The 16102-nt window shown below is 41.6% G+C and overlaps 1 protein-coding gene across 1 annotated transcript; it reads left to right on the top strand.

Annotated features, from left to right (window-relative positions):
* Positions 1-8525: 8525 nt before the first annotated feature.
* LOC142965095 (homocysteine-responsive endoplasmic reticulum-resident ubiquitin-like domain member 2 protein) lies at positions 8526-15502 on the top strand. The gene is made up of 9 exons (XM_076105819.1): positions 8526-8632; positions 9095-9454; positions 10567-10644; positions 11168-11281; positions 11478-11596; positions 11903-12016; positions 12103-12390; positions 12517-12631; positions 14525-15502. Exons 2-9 carry the CDS (start codon positions 9308-9310, stop codon positions 14690-14692), a joined length of 1143 nt encoding a protein of 380 aa, XP_075961934.1. The 5' UTR covers positions 8526-8632; positions 9095-9307; the 3' UTR covers positions 14693-15502.
* Positions 15503-16102: the final 600 nt, after the last annotated feature.

The raw sequence follows: 16102 nt of genomic DNA, 5'->3' as shown, positions 1-16102 counted from the left end.
GCCGTTTCATTTAAGAGGTGTAAATACATTTTGAATTAAATCAAAAAGTGATTGAGGCAATGAAAGTACAGCTCCAGAATGTCCTTTAAAGTAAGTTACTACACTTACTTTTATGTTCATAATATTATTTTGTGTTTGTACTAGAACGTGTTTACATAATGCAGCCATTGCCAAAGACTGGGTCAGGACCCACAGGTGGGTCGAAGGAGATTTTATTAGGGTCGCCAAATAAATTTGCAGAATATTCGCAGAAAGAAAAGTCTTTTGTTAAACATTTATATCTGCAGTAAACCTTTGAGCCACATGAGGGTTGAATGTTCGTATTGTCCTGATAATTGTAGCCTAGTTATAACGTTGAATCTAAAATGAAAGGCTAGCATACATTCTGTTTGTTTAACGGATGAGAGGAAATTAAAAGTATGAGATGGCCTCATTTATAAAATATTTATGTTTTCAAGAACACATGCATGTAAGAAAGTTGTGATTTATCGAACATATTTTTCATAGAAATGGCGAGATTACCTTTTCAAGATAATATCAGGTGATGTGGAAATGACGTTAAAAATTCACCATTTACGCACTTACGATTTATAGATATTTATTGTGATTTGGGTCGCAATGCTTTGTCATTTTTAAAAAGTAGGTACCTATAAAAATTACAGTTTCTATTTTATATTGACTGTGCTAAGGGCCATGATTACCGTCAGGGGCCCCGATTTGCCAAAATTGCACCGCAAGAGCAACTACTTCAGACAAATTGCAATTCAACTGAGCAACAAGATCAGGTTCAGAAAAATATGTTTGCAAATCAAGTGATCAGAAAAAGTCACCCCCAAAATAACCGGTAACTTTGCCAAATCTTTCTGTGCAACTGCGTAGTCACACCTGCTGAAAGGGTGCTCACGCTGGGTGCACTTTAAAATACACTGAGATGTGCAGTTTAAACTGATATGTTCAATTTAGCTGAATGGTTTTTAAAAGGTATTTTTAGCCTAGCTTATTTTTGATTAGCCTTCCAAATTAAGCTAGAATAAATTAGATGCTGTCATTAAGGTTGTCAGTTTTGCTGTTGGTTTTGTTCATGGTGGGTGGTAAAACAACAGTTGGCACTTATCAGGGAGAACAGAACATCTTTTGTATTTTAGTGGGCTGAGCTGTCAAATGTTTTTCCAGTCAACTCCTTTTAAAGTATCCTTGTGAACACCACTGACAATTTGGCAAATATCTAAATAAACAAAAGTTTTGTTGTAACTTAGTTTGTGTCACACTTTTCAAAACCAGACAGGGCTCAACACTAACCTGAAAGTGGTTGCCACCCTGGCGATCAGGCACCAGCTTTTGTTTACTGAAAAAATGGTTGCCATTCTTAGTCACTTTTTATTTCTTGTGCTCTCCACGTTTCAAATGTCGGTTTTCTGGACATTTTTGCTGATTCCTACCACAGATCCATTGGCCTTTCAGCATTGAAGTCTTGGATTGTGGGTCCCTCCAGTGACACCCACATCATCTTGTCCTTCACCTATAGTTTCAGACATGACCTGTCTTGATTCTGCTCAGACAGCTGAAGAGACTGGGATGCATGTTCTGCTGTTTGATGGCCCCGTTTTTTAGATGTTAAAAAGTGGTTGCCATTGATGGCAACCAAAATGTCAAGAATCGTTGCCAATTTCTCCGAATGGTTGGCAATGGCACAACTTTGTTTTTGGGACGACGTGACGTTAAAATGAGACAAAATCACTTTGTTAAGTTGATAAAGAACATCATGGTTGTGCTTGAAATAACTACAAACGTTTAGATTTAGGCAAGAAAACCATGAACGGTAAGGTTTCGGCAGCAAAACCACTACCACATATCTACAACGCCGTGTCGAATATCGGTCTCCCGGTTCAGCTTTAGCGTGCTCATTTTAGATCACAGTTCCCTATAAATACATGTCTTCAAAATGAGCCACTGGTTGCCCACCACCAGTGATTATCATTATTGCCTGGGAGTGGATTCAAGGAACTATTCTTAGTTGGTGTAACTAATAATTTACCGGCGTGGGGAACTATCTTTGATCACAATGCCTCTGCAAAGATGTTTCACCCAGAGTCTGCTTAGTACATCATTCGTGGTTTGTATAGGACCATTATGAGCTTGCCAGAAATAAAACTAACAAAGGCAGTGTTACAGACCCACCGGTGGCACATGCATCAATAATAGCCCCTTTGGGGTGACATGGCACTGGGTCATCATGCCTTTGATGCAACGTAATGACCCATCCCAAGATGAGAAGAGGAAACAAATACCATTTCTGTGACTTCATGGGCAATTTACCTTTCCTTCATCACATCCGTTTTCAGCACTAGCGGGGGGGGATTTATTTTGCTAAATAGCATGCAATTGACCGTGCCTAGTTTGTACCTTTTTTCCTTCCTGCGGGCAGAAAGCACGTGCATAGAAAAAGGTTTGAGTCATTCTTATTGTCAGGTGGCTTAGTTCACCACCAGGAAATCATTATATGTGCAGTTATTGTATTTACTGTAAACGGTGAGGCATATAGAGTATGTCATACATCTCAACTTTTGAGTTTTGTCCTCTCTCTCCCCTCTCTTCTTTTCTCTCCCTCCCTCTCCAACCTCTCCAGCAGGAAATCTCTTTATGGACCTCCAGCAGATAAGAAAACCTGTTTCCATGGGGACTGCAGTCTTTTACACCGGCTAGACATGTGTGCGTCACGCAGCTCGAAAAGAATAAAGTTTTCCACTTTGATATACCAAGCTATTGGCACAATATGAATTGCTCAGGCTAATCGACCAATGTTACCGCGACTAATCGATGGCCTACTACAGTGTAAATTGAGAGTTTAAATTGTTTCTGCAGAGTGGATCAAAGGGCACAAGGTTAAAGCCAGCTGTTGCGAAAGATACAGACAATGCAGCCATTGTCACAGGGACATCCATTTAAGACTGAGCAATATGTCTTTTCTTTGTAAAAAAAATATAACAGTGGATACATCCCAGACTCACATGCCAAGGTATTGTTTATGTATGCATGCGTAAATCAAAGCAATACTGCACTTTGCATAGGCAGCGAGTACACAGCTTGCCAATGTTGGAGAATTGTTTGCTGCAAAAAGTATTTTTTCCACTAAAACTCAGGTCGAGGATAAAGATGTCATGCACTGGATGTATCTAACCCTAACCCTAAGCATGGAAATATAAATATATACACTTAAGTGTGATCAGATCGGAGGTTTGGGTGCAGGACATATAGGAATGCTGCTCATCAAAAGTTAATTTACTGTTTGGTTTTTCTGTAAAAATGAATGCATACTGCCACCCAGTGCAAGCAACAGGTTTTCTCAGAGCAGTGCATGACTCATAAAAAGCTGTGCTTGTAAAATAATACTTTTACATCTTCATGAATTAGATTGCAGTGCTTTGCTGTCAATTACAGCTGCGTATGTTTAGACTATTACAACACTATGTACAGTATATGTAAAGACAATATTAAATGATAAAGTGAGACCGTTCAGGCAGCAGGATATTCTGTTAATGGCCCCAAACAGTGAAGGAGCTCCACTTATCGGTATGGCACAATCAAGGGTTTTACCAAGCTTGACTTAGTCTTTAACAGTCAAAACCGGATATGCAATTAACGCCTCCTCCTTCCCGAGCCAGTGACTTTCTAGCAGTGACTCACTAATTGCAGACAACCATCGTGAATTACACCGAGGGGGCACGAGGGCTTCAGAATCTATTCAGCACAATACAAATGGAAACATAAACTGACAGTATTGACAAAGCTTTCCTTTTCTTCTTTGAGACAAATGATATTTCAAAAGGGCAAATGTCTCAATTTGACCAAAAAACACAAAAAAACAAAACGTTCCATCTATCCGCAAAGGATTTGTCAATAGCTTAGTTCCATATGAAATACTGGATCAATTTAAATTGACTTTACTCCATGGTCCACCTCAGTGAAACGTAAATCTCAATCACTTCATAAACATAAGCACCATCCATTCACAAAATGTGCAAATACCTTTGAGCTTTGATGATTAGCACTAGAGATCTTGGCAGACACTGTAACATCCTAGTAAGCAGTGTAGCTCTCCATGTACTGCTCTTGTAATACCTACGTCAGAGTTGAGCTGTGGAGAGATCTCTGGACAGACAGACCTTGAACCTGCACCAAAGTGACGGACTAGCAAGTCTCCCTGAGTGTATAATTTACAACACAGTCAATATCGATCTCTGTCATACAGTACATCATCTGCCGAAGGATGACTGAGATATTTGACCTGGTACTGCAGGTAGAAACTTTAACTAAAGCTCCTGCGTAAGCAAACTCGTTTAATCTTTCATGGCATGAGCCGGCTGCTCTGAGACCAGAGTCAGGGAGAATATCTGGAGTGTAGAGAAATGTCTTGAAACTTTTGGCAAGAAGGTAGTTGTAATCCGGTGGAAGTTTACATCACTTTAAAGTGTCTTACTGTCGACTGTGAGCTCTAAAGCATCCTTGCCTAGACCTCGCCGCTACACGCTCCTGGTGCAACTGTCAACTGGGGCGGACCGTCCAGTGCATGTTTCCAAAATGATGATGATTTTTGCCATAATCAAGCAGCCCTACTCTGAGGCCTTCAGCAGGGCCGTAGCTAGGGTTTTAGAAATACTGAGGCAAGTCCCCTCCTCACTAAAGAAAAGATTCTGGTGAAAAATAATGTATTCTTTATTTATTTATTGCCCTAAAAGTAATCACAACGAGCTGAAAAAACTCAATACGTTTTGGTTAATTTTTCTGATTTCCCAAATGAATTGGAACTATACCGGATGTGCGGACGGATGCATGGACGGATTAACAGATCGTTGGACGGATGGATTATGGATTCAATTTAACACACAGAGAACCCTTCTTGTTACGGCTTTTTTAAAACCTCCTCCAGGAAGTGACCTTTTCACACTAGTGACTCACTAATACAGACACTCAATATAAATCAGAGGGGGCAATCTGTTCCGTTCAACAGAAAAGTCAAAGCATTATTGAACAAATAACAGCTCTTTTCTTTCTTTGACTATTGATATGTCAAAAGGCAAATGTTACAAAAGCGATTTCATGAAATCATCATTGATGAGACTTATTCCTCGTATTGCTGAAGGAAGAAAATGATCCAAGCTCGGTATCTGACATCAGTTATCTATAGAAATTGACATGCCTCCTGGCCACTGAGGGGCAGATAGACTAACTGTATGTGTGTATGAATGAATGAAATGGAAGAATAAGATGGCAGAAAGCATTTTTATCTGCCGTTCTTGGCTGGATCAAGAAAGAGTCTCCAGTCTGCTGTGTAAGTTAACAGTTGACGATTAGCCATCGTCTAAAATCAAAAGATGAATACAGGATGCTTTGAAAACACTTTACCCTCATATTTCGCATTTATAAGCAGTAAACACGTAATAAACCGTCAAACTTTCACAATATATTCATAGGCAGCTATAAGGACATTTGTATTAATTGCTACATATATATAACTCCTTGTATGAAACATCTGTGAATGGTGTAAACCAGGCATGTCCAAAGTCCGGCCCGCGGGCCAATCACGGCCCGAGGTCAGATTTTATATGGCACGCACCTTCTGTCTTAAAATGCATTATTTATGGCCCGCCAGCACAGTCAAAACGGAATGAATAAATCATACAAATGCAACATGCAATTCCTCTTTTTACCTCATGGTGGCAGCACCACTCTGTAACTGTCTGGCTGTTTGAAATTGGCTCTGACCCTTGACCTGTCATGTTACGGCAGGTCAAAAAAGGAAAGTCGATGATGAGGGCCGCCGCTTCCAGGAGAGGTGGAGATCGCAATATGTTTTTAACCGAAAACCGAAACAACTGTGTCTGCCTCATTAGTCATGAGACTGTTGCCTTGTTTAAGGAATATAATGTAAAAAGACACTACGAGACCAAACATGCTAATGCTACAACAAGCTATCAGAGAGCGACCGAGCTAGAAAAGTGAAGCAACTCCAAGATAACTTGGCCTCACAGCAGCGGTCCTTTTCACATGAAAACATCATCAAAGTAAGCTACCAAGTGGCCATGGGAATTGCTAAACATGACAAACCTTTTACGGAAGGTGAGTTTATCAAAGACTGTGTTATGAAAATAGCAGAAAACATATTTGCCCCGAGAAGAAGACCGAGTTTGCTAATGTTTGCCTGGCTCGTAACACTGAAGAGCTATCATCAGATACTAAGAGACGACTTGATGTGTTTCGTTAGCCTGTTTCATGTGTGTTGAACTTAAATGTGAGACAACTTTTCATTACCCTCACTAAGTCATATTTAAGATTGTCTTGAGGTGAGAACATTGATCGGTTTCTATGTAATTAGCTTTTAGATGGCTCGTTCTTTGTGTTATGTGACTTTCAAGATGTGAAAGAAAGGCAGAATAGTTGTTGAGATGTGTTCATACATGAATGCTTACATTTGGTTACATTGCTATTTGCTGTCATTGAAAATAAAATGATTAAATAACAATGTATGTATAGGCTACTTGTATTGTTTAAAATAATGTCAGCAGGGACTGTTGGCCCTTGGGCATTTTCACATTATCAAGTCTGGCCCTCTTTGAAAGAAGTTTGGACACCCCTGTGGTAAAATAACAATGTCAGGAAGTAAAGTGACATTTTTTTATCAACCTGACAATTACGTTCTTGTGGGAAGAAAAGAAAAGAAAAGGCAACACTGTAACTTCTTTACATTCTAATAGAATGTAAAGAAGTTACATTGTATCAGAATGTAACTTCTTTACATTCTAATAGAATGTAAAGAAGCTACAGTGTATAGAATGATTCTATTGAAGTTATTCCTTTTTTAAATGTTTTAGATGAGTCACTAATCACTTTAAAATAGTAATTATAGCTGCTTACATTTGGTTACATTGCTATTTGCTGTCATTGAAAATAAAATGATTAAATAACAATGTATGTATAGGCTACTTGTATTGTTTAAAATAATGTCAGCAGGGACTGTTGGCCCTTGGGCATTTTCACATTATCAAATCTGGCCCTCTTTGAAAGAAGTCTGGACACCCCTGGTGTAAACAGTTAATAAATGATTCATAACACTGTATAACACACCGCTATGATCATATCTGATGATAGACGAATACACCCAAGAACAAATCCTTGCAGTGTCTAATAAAACATTTACATATTAACTGTTTGTACACATGTACAGTTAATAAACGTGTTCTAATCTGATAACATTTCATCTCATCAGTGTATTCAGTGTATGGAGTTTGCTCAGTTGACGGTTGAGAGTGAAGTGTTTGTGAATAAGTATGTACTTCATTATTGAATACAACAATTATGATAAGTACTTCCTCAATGGATGTGATATCTGATACAATAAACAAACAACTGCCCAGTGGTTGCTGTGGTGTTTGAGTTCGTTGCTGTGACGCTTCTAAGTGGGTGTTAGGCTGTTCGTGACGGCTACTGAATAAATAATTAATATGTTGTTGATTAATAAATATTCATACGGTATATTATCAACAACTGCTTTACTATATTGTCAATCATCCATTAACTTTTTATCCATCAGGATCCAGTCATTCAAATGAGTTATAAATGATGTTAAAAAATAAACTTATGTACGAGTTTACATGTAAACTGTAGTGTATTTAGCTATAATAAGATTATATAGATTATTGGGAGGGATTAAAACAAAGCGTATCCGTTATAAGTTACAATCACTCTATGAAAAGATGAATGATGTCCATTTATATAAGGTGCAATCATTATTAGGGGCTTCACGAACCCCCTGCAGTACCTCCTCGGACCCCCTAGGGGTCGCGGACCCCCTGTTGAAGACCTCTGCTTTAGATCAAATAGGGAACAAGAGTGATCGAGGCCGTGATGTTACGCTGTGCCACCACCAGATGGCAGTCAAATTGAATCACCGCAATGGATCTTAGCCCATCATGGGATACATCCCAGCCCTAATCAATCACTCATTCAGCCAGTGATACATTTTTGGTGTAGTTGATTAACGTGCTTGCATGCTTATCGTTTCCAATATTTGTTCTGGTTTAAGACCATAATCATGTTAAGAGATTTAGAAAAGATGCCTATAAACATATACTCAGCTGTCAGTTTACGTGGTGCAGACACAGGAGCTAAAGCGAATACAGTCTACAACAGCCACGCAATAAATCTCACCCTCATGAAGGTGGTTTGGTTTTTGATTTAGACTTTAACTTGGCAATTTGTTTTTTTTGTATGCTGTAGTTTGTGGCTCTGTTCAGTTGTATAGCGTGATACAGAGAAGATGTTTATATTTTTTCAATCCAATTTATATAATTGGGCATGGTTCTATTTATTAAATTAATAACGTAATTATCGTATTAAATCATGGTCATAAACTGTATATATACAGATATATTGTTATGGCCCACGTTCGATTTTATCATCACTTCTCTGTGCTTGTAACTCAGACTTCTACCAGCGGGTGGCGGTGATGCGCCGTTAACATTGAATATCGACAACATCATGAAATCCAACGAAGAAGACCGACTCCCCTCCGGGTTCAGTCTGGGCTTGGAGTTAAAAGTAGGCTGCATATTCCGGTCACTGGGGGGTAAACAAGGTAGGCAGACAAGACACGTCTCCCCGCTCTTTGACACGATCGTCTGTATATAACTGTATCCTTTTGATTTGGGTGGCTAAGTATGCTAGCTAACAACTTTTTTCTGCTCGAGTTGACTGACATTAGCTGCAAAAAAAGCCTGCCGAGGCTAACGTTAGCTTAGCCAGTTAAATACTCCTAACCAGGGCAAGTTAAAGGTATCTGTTGACAAACGCTAATGAATCCCACACATGCAGTTGCGTCTCCATCCGTCTGTACGAGCTCTTTATAACAGCGTAACGCTAGTTGTCATTAAACGTTGGTCGTGTTAAATGTCTGTCACTACACAAAGCATTCGCACCAGTAATGATTCATTATTTGATATTATTGTAACGTCTTATGCAATGCCGACAGTAGCACACATTACTAATCTGTAATATTACTATTATGTTGTTGGGATCACGTTTTCCTTTCTGCCCTCAGGTTCCAGCTGTGTGCCGTCTCCACAACATGACAGGAACCACCTTGCAGCTTGCAGGCGAGCAACATCAGACTTGTGAATAACATTACAGCTTCGGTCCGATGTCAGGAACACACTAGAAAACCATCTGGAGGACTGGAGCCGATATACCCCCGACAGGACAGGACAGTCCGGATCTCTCTTCTTTCTCCACTTGAGACAAATGGTTTTGAGTCATGGATCAAGGTGTTGTGGACGGTCCTGTTACCCTGGTCATCAGGGCACCCAACCAGAAGTACAATGACCACACCATCAACTGTTGCCAGAACTGGACTGTGGAGGAACTCAAAGCGCACATCTCAGATGTGTACCCAAGCAAACCCGTGAGTATTGTCTTTTGCTCCAGTCCACCAGGACAATGCGTTAATGTCTGTGGTCCTCTGGTCCATCCTGCTGCCCTTTGTCATTCAAGTCAGCTGATCACCTTTTGTTGAATCACCAGAAAGAGCTCAACCTGTGTTGTTGTTTCACCTGTACTGGGCAGCCTGAAACATGAAGTGAGAGAGAAACTGGTGACATAACCATTAATACAATGTTCCCAGTCAGAAACAAACATGTTCCCATGACTGCTGGGTCCCTCCCCTCATGTGATATGTATGATGTCTATCGAAGTTAAACCCAGGAAGTGAGTTGTGTGAGATAAGATCAAAAACACTGTTGCCTCCTGTTGAATGTCCACTCGGAAGAATAATGTAGAAGAAATGGATTTGGCTGGTATTGTAACAAGAGTCCAAACATGTTCAGATAGCCGTCCCTCTGAGTTCATTAGCGTTGAATTATCAGAGTCACACAGACCGTTGATGTTGATCTATTCCCTGAAGTGAAAGTTAGGTTTCCAGAGTCATAGTAGCTGAGAGAGCCTTGGCGTCTCAATGAAAGGAAGGCGTTCAGACTCCTGCTGTATTGTGCAACTTGTCACATTTTGCTCCCTTTCCTCACTGCCCGGGAATAGTTCTGATGCAATCGTTGTATGAAACACACAGGAACAAACGGCTCCCTTAGAAAGCTCTGGAGTAATCTCTGTAAGGGCTGCACTTAAGTTAGCGGACATTGACTGTGACATATTTTAACAATGAGGCATCTTGAACCCAGAACAAGTTGGCCAGGATTTGAATAAAAAAGGCCATTCAAATTCCTGAATGGTCGTACAGTGAATGCAGGCTTGAGGAGGACACACTCTGACCTTGTTCCACCGCCAGGTTAATCCACTGTTAAAACCCACTTATTCCTTTTGAGGTTACTATAATCTCATCCTCATTACTCGCTCACACAAAGTATCTGCCTTTTGATGTCGTAATCTACATTTCAGAGTTTGCCGTTTTTCATGCTCGTTGTTGTTGACATTGTTGTCAATAGAAAGGTTGAAACTAAATTGAATGAACTGTATTCTATTATCTCCCGTGACCTAATTATCCTCACACTTCTGGATTTGTAGAGCTCCAAAGACCAGAGGCTGGTGTATTCTGGGAAGCTGCTTTTGGATCACTTTACCCTAAAAGATGTGCTCAGAAAGGTAGGTTCTCTCTGTGGAGGATTTCGTATCCATTCGAGCGATGCTAGTTCAGTAATTCTTAAGCTACCGAGAAGCACACAAGCTGCCTGAATCTCTGCTTCCACCAACTGCATATTATCAGCAAGTGGACACCTGTCAGACTCCCATGGTTTGTGCTCGTAAGATAAATCTTACTGATACAATGATATATTTAGACAATAATGTTTGGCGGTCCCGTCCTCTTTAAACAAGACAAAGCGAGGTTTATAAAGAAGCAGTGTTCCCGGTTTAGTCGGGACTCTTACTCGGAGCCCTGACCTCTGCCCCGTGGAACACCTTTGAAGCTGCTACATGGTGGTATATGGTGGTATTTTATTGAGAAAATCAACTAGACATGTTGTTATACTGATATTACAGCAACTCTTTTTAATTTCAGTTCCTAAAGCAAATGACACCGTACATCCATTAAGTTCAGAAGTTTTATTTATTTCAACATGCAATACTTGGACTGTGTTTTAATAATGTGCTGCGTTTGCTTCTACAGCAGGACGAGTACCACATGCTCCATCTGGTGTGCGCCTCACGAACCCCCCCCAGCTCCCCGAAGCCCCCCCGCAGCCACAGTAACAAGCCTCGGGAGAGCTCGGCCGGTCCCGCGGTGGGTCCACCACGCGCTCCTCGCACCTTTCCATTCATTTCATCATCAGCGCATTTCCTTTCATCATCCAGCTCACTGCTGTGATCTACGCCTCCTTGAGGATTTGGAAAAATTTAAATGAACAAAAAAAAAAAAACGTGGCTTGCCTTTCTTTCAAGATGAACCATAACTTTGGAACTTTTTTTTCTGGTTTCAGCCCCTTCAAAACTCTACTGGTCCACACAGCCAGCCACCTCCAGCAGAGAGCAGTGATGGACTCAGACAGCGAACCGGACCCTTCCCTTACCAACAGATGTATCCACAATTTATGCACAGGTAGGCTCACTACAGCAAGTAAGGAGTTTCAGAACATAGGAAAAATAAACCTTTTGAAGAGCATTGCTGCTCCAAGAAAAGTCCTGGAATGTCTGAATGATGTCACAAGGAAGATTAGCATAAAATACTCTTCCACGGATTTATGGATCAAACTGTACTGCAGCGTATGTCTGAAAAGAGCTGTAGTTGCAAAGACCTGCTATTGTTTTGAAATAGAATTAGTTTAGCTTATTTTCCAGTGCAAAGTTTGATTTTCTGTACATTCTGTACATAATTACCTTTTTGTAACACAATGTCTGTTTCCAGCTGGACTCAGTACTCCCCACAGTCAGCTGCTCCCACTAACATGCCCGCATACATCAACCCCATGACGCTGATGTGGTGGCAGCAGTTGTACGTCCGGCAGTACTACATGCACTAGTGAGTCCCCTCATGTTTCTTAATGCGTTAAACCGATTCCCTATCCAGCCAATAGTAAACGAGCCCCCCCCCCTCTCTCCCTCCAGTCAGCTACTGGCTGCCTCCTCTCAACACCTCAGGCCGGACCAGCCCTCCACTCACTCCAACCAGCCCGACCCTCTGAGCCAGCGACCTCAGGCGGACCGCCGAGGCAACCCGGAAGTCCAGATGAACGCCCAGGGAGGGGAGGTCCTGAACGAGGAGGAGCTGAACCGGGATTGGCTGGACTGGGTGTACACGTTCTCACGTGCTGCGATCCTCCTCAGCATCGTGTACTTCTACTCCTCCTTCAGCCGCTTCGTCATGGTGATGATGGCCATGCTAGTGCTTTACCTGTGAGTCTTCCTGAGTTATGCTGCTGTAGATTGATTCGGCAGTCCGGGCTTTTGGTTAATATTGTACATCCACCTCCCAAAGTGATGCCTGTCTTTTGTTGTAATTTTGTTGTTTTCTGTCTGCAGGCATCAGGCCGGCTGGTTTCCCTTCAACCTGGAGAATGAGCTCCAGCTTCCTGGAGACGGAGCCAATCAGGACGACGTGGAGGGAGAGCTACAGAACCAGGACATACAGGAAATGGTAGCGTCTCAGCTTTACCAAGAACATTCTATCTGTAGCAAAAGGTTGTATTTGAAGTGCAAGTGATTCACTGAGATGCCAGTTTATAGAAAATCTAAACAAATAAAAGTGTTAGTCGGGCTGGAATACCACCCACTATTTTTATCATCTATTTATCGTTCGAACCATTTATTAAGAACATTTTATTGTACCAGTTTCCCGAGATGGGATCATATCAGTTAATTTATTTGGGTTTTACATTGTCTGACAAAAAAAGCGATTTAAAGATGCGAGAATATTATACTCGAGTAAAAGTACTGCAAGTATAAAACAATTTTACTCCAGTTAAAGTACTTGTGTAAAAATGTACTCAAATAGAAGTTTAAAAACAGAACTAAGTTTTATTGCTGTTTAAATAAATTGCATTAAATGTCACCGACCGCACCAGTGTGACACATGACCACTTATTTCCGAACCAACAATAAATGCCATTGTGCGTCCAACAGATTATCAATTCTAAATATATGACCGCCTTCCTCAGTGCTTCCTCGCTAGAATTAACCAGAAAAGAGACCGAACTCAGACAATTAAACTGAAGTAACCAAAGAGCTATTTACACCTCGGCGGGTGCAACAACAACAACAAGAATTATTAATTCAACAGCCTAACGCTTCTTATACAATCAACAGCAAAAACAAACATCACCAAGATAGACAATACATAACTCCACAGCAGCTGCAGCCACAAACACACATATTAAAGCAAAAAGAGAGAGACTGCACAGGTTCTACACACCATGTAGCGCGCACATACAACACTGCTAAGCAAGACAGCGGTCGATGACATTCTCATCTGAAGGAGTTTCATTTGTCAGGAAGTCTGTTGTTGTACTCACCCGTCTCAATGTCCTTCTGCGAGGCACTGCAGAAGGACTGCACTAGAGTCCTTCTGAATCTGCTTCTTTGCTGGATCATTCTCAAAGCATGTTGTAACCCGTCCACTCAGCCAGTCTGTCCCACTATAACTAGTCCACTCAGCCAGTCTGTCCCACTATAACTAGTCCACTCGGCCTCTGTGTCCCACTATAACTAGTCCACTCGGCCTCTGTGTCCCACTATAACTAGTCCACTCGGCCTCTGTGTCCCACTATAACTAGTCCACTCGGCCTCTGTGTCCCACTATAACTAGTCCACTCGGCCTCTGTGTCCCACTATAACTAGTCCACTCGGCCTCTGTGTCCCACTATAACTAGTCCACTCGGCCTCTGTGTCCCACTATAACTAGTCCACTCGGCCTCTGTGTCCCACTATAACTAGTCCACTCGGCCTCTGTGTCCCACTGCGCTCCTCAAAGTTTCCAAACGTGTTGACTTGAACGTGGCTCTGCAGTCACTTCAGTGATTATCGTCCAAAAACAGCAGACGGTCTCACACTCCTCACTGAGGGTACAAGCTCCTAAGTGAACGCAGGAGTCACTGCTGGAGGATCCACCACGAGCGTTTCAGCATTTAGCTCGTTAGACAGACCCAGCATGCACCTGTTGATGAAGCAACGTTCATCAGGTGTTTTAGATTCGGGTCACTTAGTGTGCTCACCTGGTGGTTATTAGTTAGAGGGTCAATTCATCCCAAAATCAAAAATACATAATTTTCCTCTTACCTGCTGTGCTGTTTATCGATCTAGATTGTGTTGGTGGGAGTTGCCTAGTTCTGGAGAGATCGGCTGTAGAGAAGTCTGCCTTCTGTAGAATATAATGGGACTATATGGGTCTCGGCTCGTGGTGCTCGAAGCCCCAAAAATTACATTACATCACCCTTACATACACCATACGTGATCCTTCATTTGATTGCCTTGTTGTCCATTTTTTTTTTTAACCGTCCATGTTCCTCTTACAATTCGATTTCGTCCCGTACAGGAAGGAGTGATGGACGAAGGCTCGGACGACGACGGGGAAAGTGGAGAGGAGGGAGCGGAGGATCCAAACAGCGCCCCCCACGCGGGCTTCCTGTCCTCCACGTGGTCGTTCATCATAACCTTCTTCATGTCTCTCATCCCGGAGGGACCGCCAAACGCTGCTAACTGAACCACGAGCCACCACGGGTCTCCACAAGGGCACATTCTTTCTTCTTCAAGAGGACGAGCATCCCGCCTGCTTAGGGAAACCGTTTCTGTTGCAGCACCGTGTTATAGTTTCCCATTAGTGTACTTTACTACCAAGACTTTGAGCCAAAACAAATGACTGATTAGATGTGAAAAGAGGAAAAAGGATCAGAACATTTTGAACTGTCACAATGACACGATAATTAGTTTAGCTGCTCTACACAAGGATTGCTAGTGATGCCATGTAAACATAGTTCAAATAATGATTGATTCTGCATTATTGAAATAGTGACAACAGGCACATTTATACAGAAAAATAAGACCTTTTCTTTTCTTTTTTTTTTAAAGGGCCACTTTAGTCCAAAAGCTAAACTTCAGAGAACAATCCTGAGTCATGTAGCGCCTGTGATAATTAACATGAGTGATGAAGTTCATAAAAATGTGTCTGAACACATTGTGTACTGTGTTGAAGTGTATCTCAGAGTGATGTTGGCTACAGAAGTGTGATTTCTTTTTTTACTGGAGTGAGAGCTGAGTGAGGTAGAAGAATTGATCTTCCACCGTTACTGGAGTATCCAACAGGACGGTCGTTGATGGGACTGGAGTCACGTGGCATCGAGCGAACACTTTGCACTGCCAAAGTTCACATTTCATGTTGGACAAAACGCACACCTCTCTCGAGTGTGTGAAAATGGCTGACGCTGTTACCTTTTGACATGTTCTGTACCAATAATAATCAAGTTCATTAAACCTTCATTCATGGCAATGTAGTCATGTGGATTAAGATGGATAATGCTGTGTGTGTTTTATTCCTCCACATTATAACTTTAGCTAAGAGCGACACACACAACTACTGACTTAATTGCCTTTGGCCACAGAAAGACAGACGCAGATATTTACTTCATGGAGTCAGTTAACCTGTAGGTCCACTGTGCAAAGATCTGGTCTGGACGCATGGGGGTTAATGTTGCGAGATTCCCACGTGAACAGGTTCCCTACAAAACCAGAAGACCAGAGTGTGTGTGTGTGTGTGTGTGTGTGTGTGTGTGTGTGCCTCACCAGGCCTTAGTGGGTGATGGCAGGAAAAGTGCGGGTGTATTTAGTAACAATGATGGCTGCATTCCACTTCCTGGGACACTCCGGGGCACCGAGCAATCGTTAATGTAATCAATTTCACTAATGTGCTTTTTTTTCTACTATAAGTTTAAAAAAAAAAGTCTGCTGTGAATAACAGTCCATTAGATCTCTCTGTAATTGTTTGTTTTGCTACAACAGTGAGGGAAATGTCAATCAAACACAACCTGTAGCCTTCATGCCCACACAGGCCTGAGAGGTGTAATTAGTCAAATAACCAGGATTACACAGAAACTCAATGTGCCAGCAGTACTCAGCT

This window comes from Anarhichas minor, unplaced genomic scaffold, assembly GCF_050575085.1.
Source record: "Anarhichas minor isolate MPS153535 unplaced genomic scaffold, ASM5057508v1 ptg000033l, whole genome shotgun sequence".
Taxonomy (NCBI): Eukaryota; Metazoa; Chordata; class Actinopteri; order Perciformes; family Anarhichadidae; genus Anarhichas; species Anarhichas minor.
The sequence above is the reverse complement of the archived record's forward strand: the minus strand, read 5'-3'. Positions and strand labels throughout refer to the sequence as shown.

Excerpts from the sequence above, each read along its gene's own strand:
- LOC142965095 (XM_076105819.1), top strand. The coding sequence starts at position 9,308 with ATGGATCAAGGTGTTGTGGACGGTCCTGTTACCCTGGTCATCAGGGCA. Across the intron at positions 9,455-10,566 it reads ATGTGTACCCAAGCAAACCC|AGCTCCAAAGACCAGAGGCT; the intron begins GTGAGTATTGTC and ends CTGGATTTGTAG. Across the intron at positions 12,632-14,524 it reads ACCAGGACATACAGGAAATG|GAAGGAGTGATGGACGAAGG; the intron begins GTAGCGTCTCAG and ends CGTCCCGTACAG.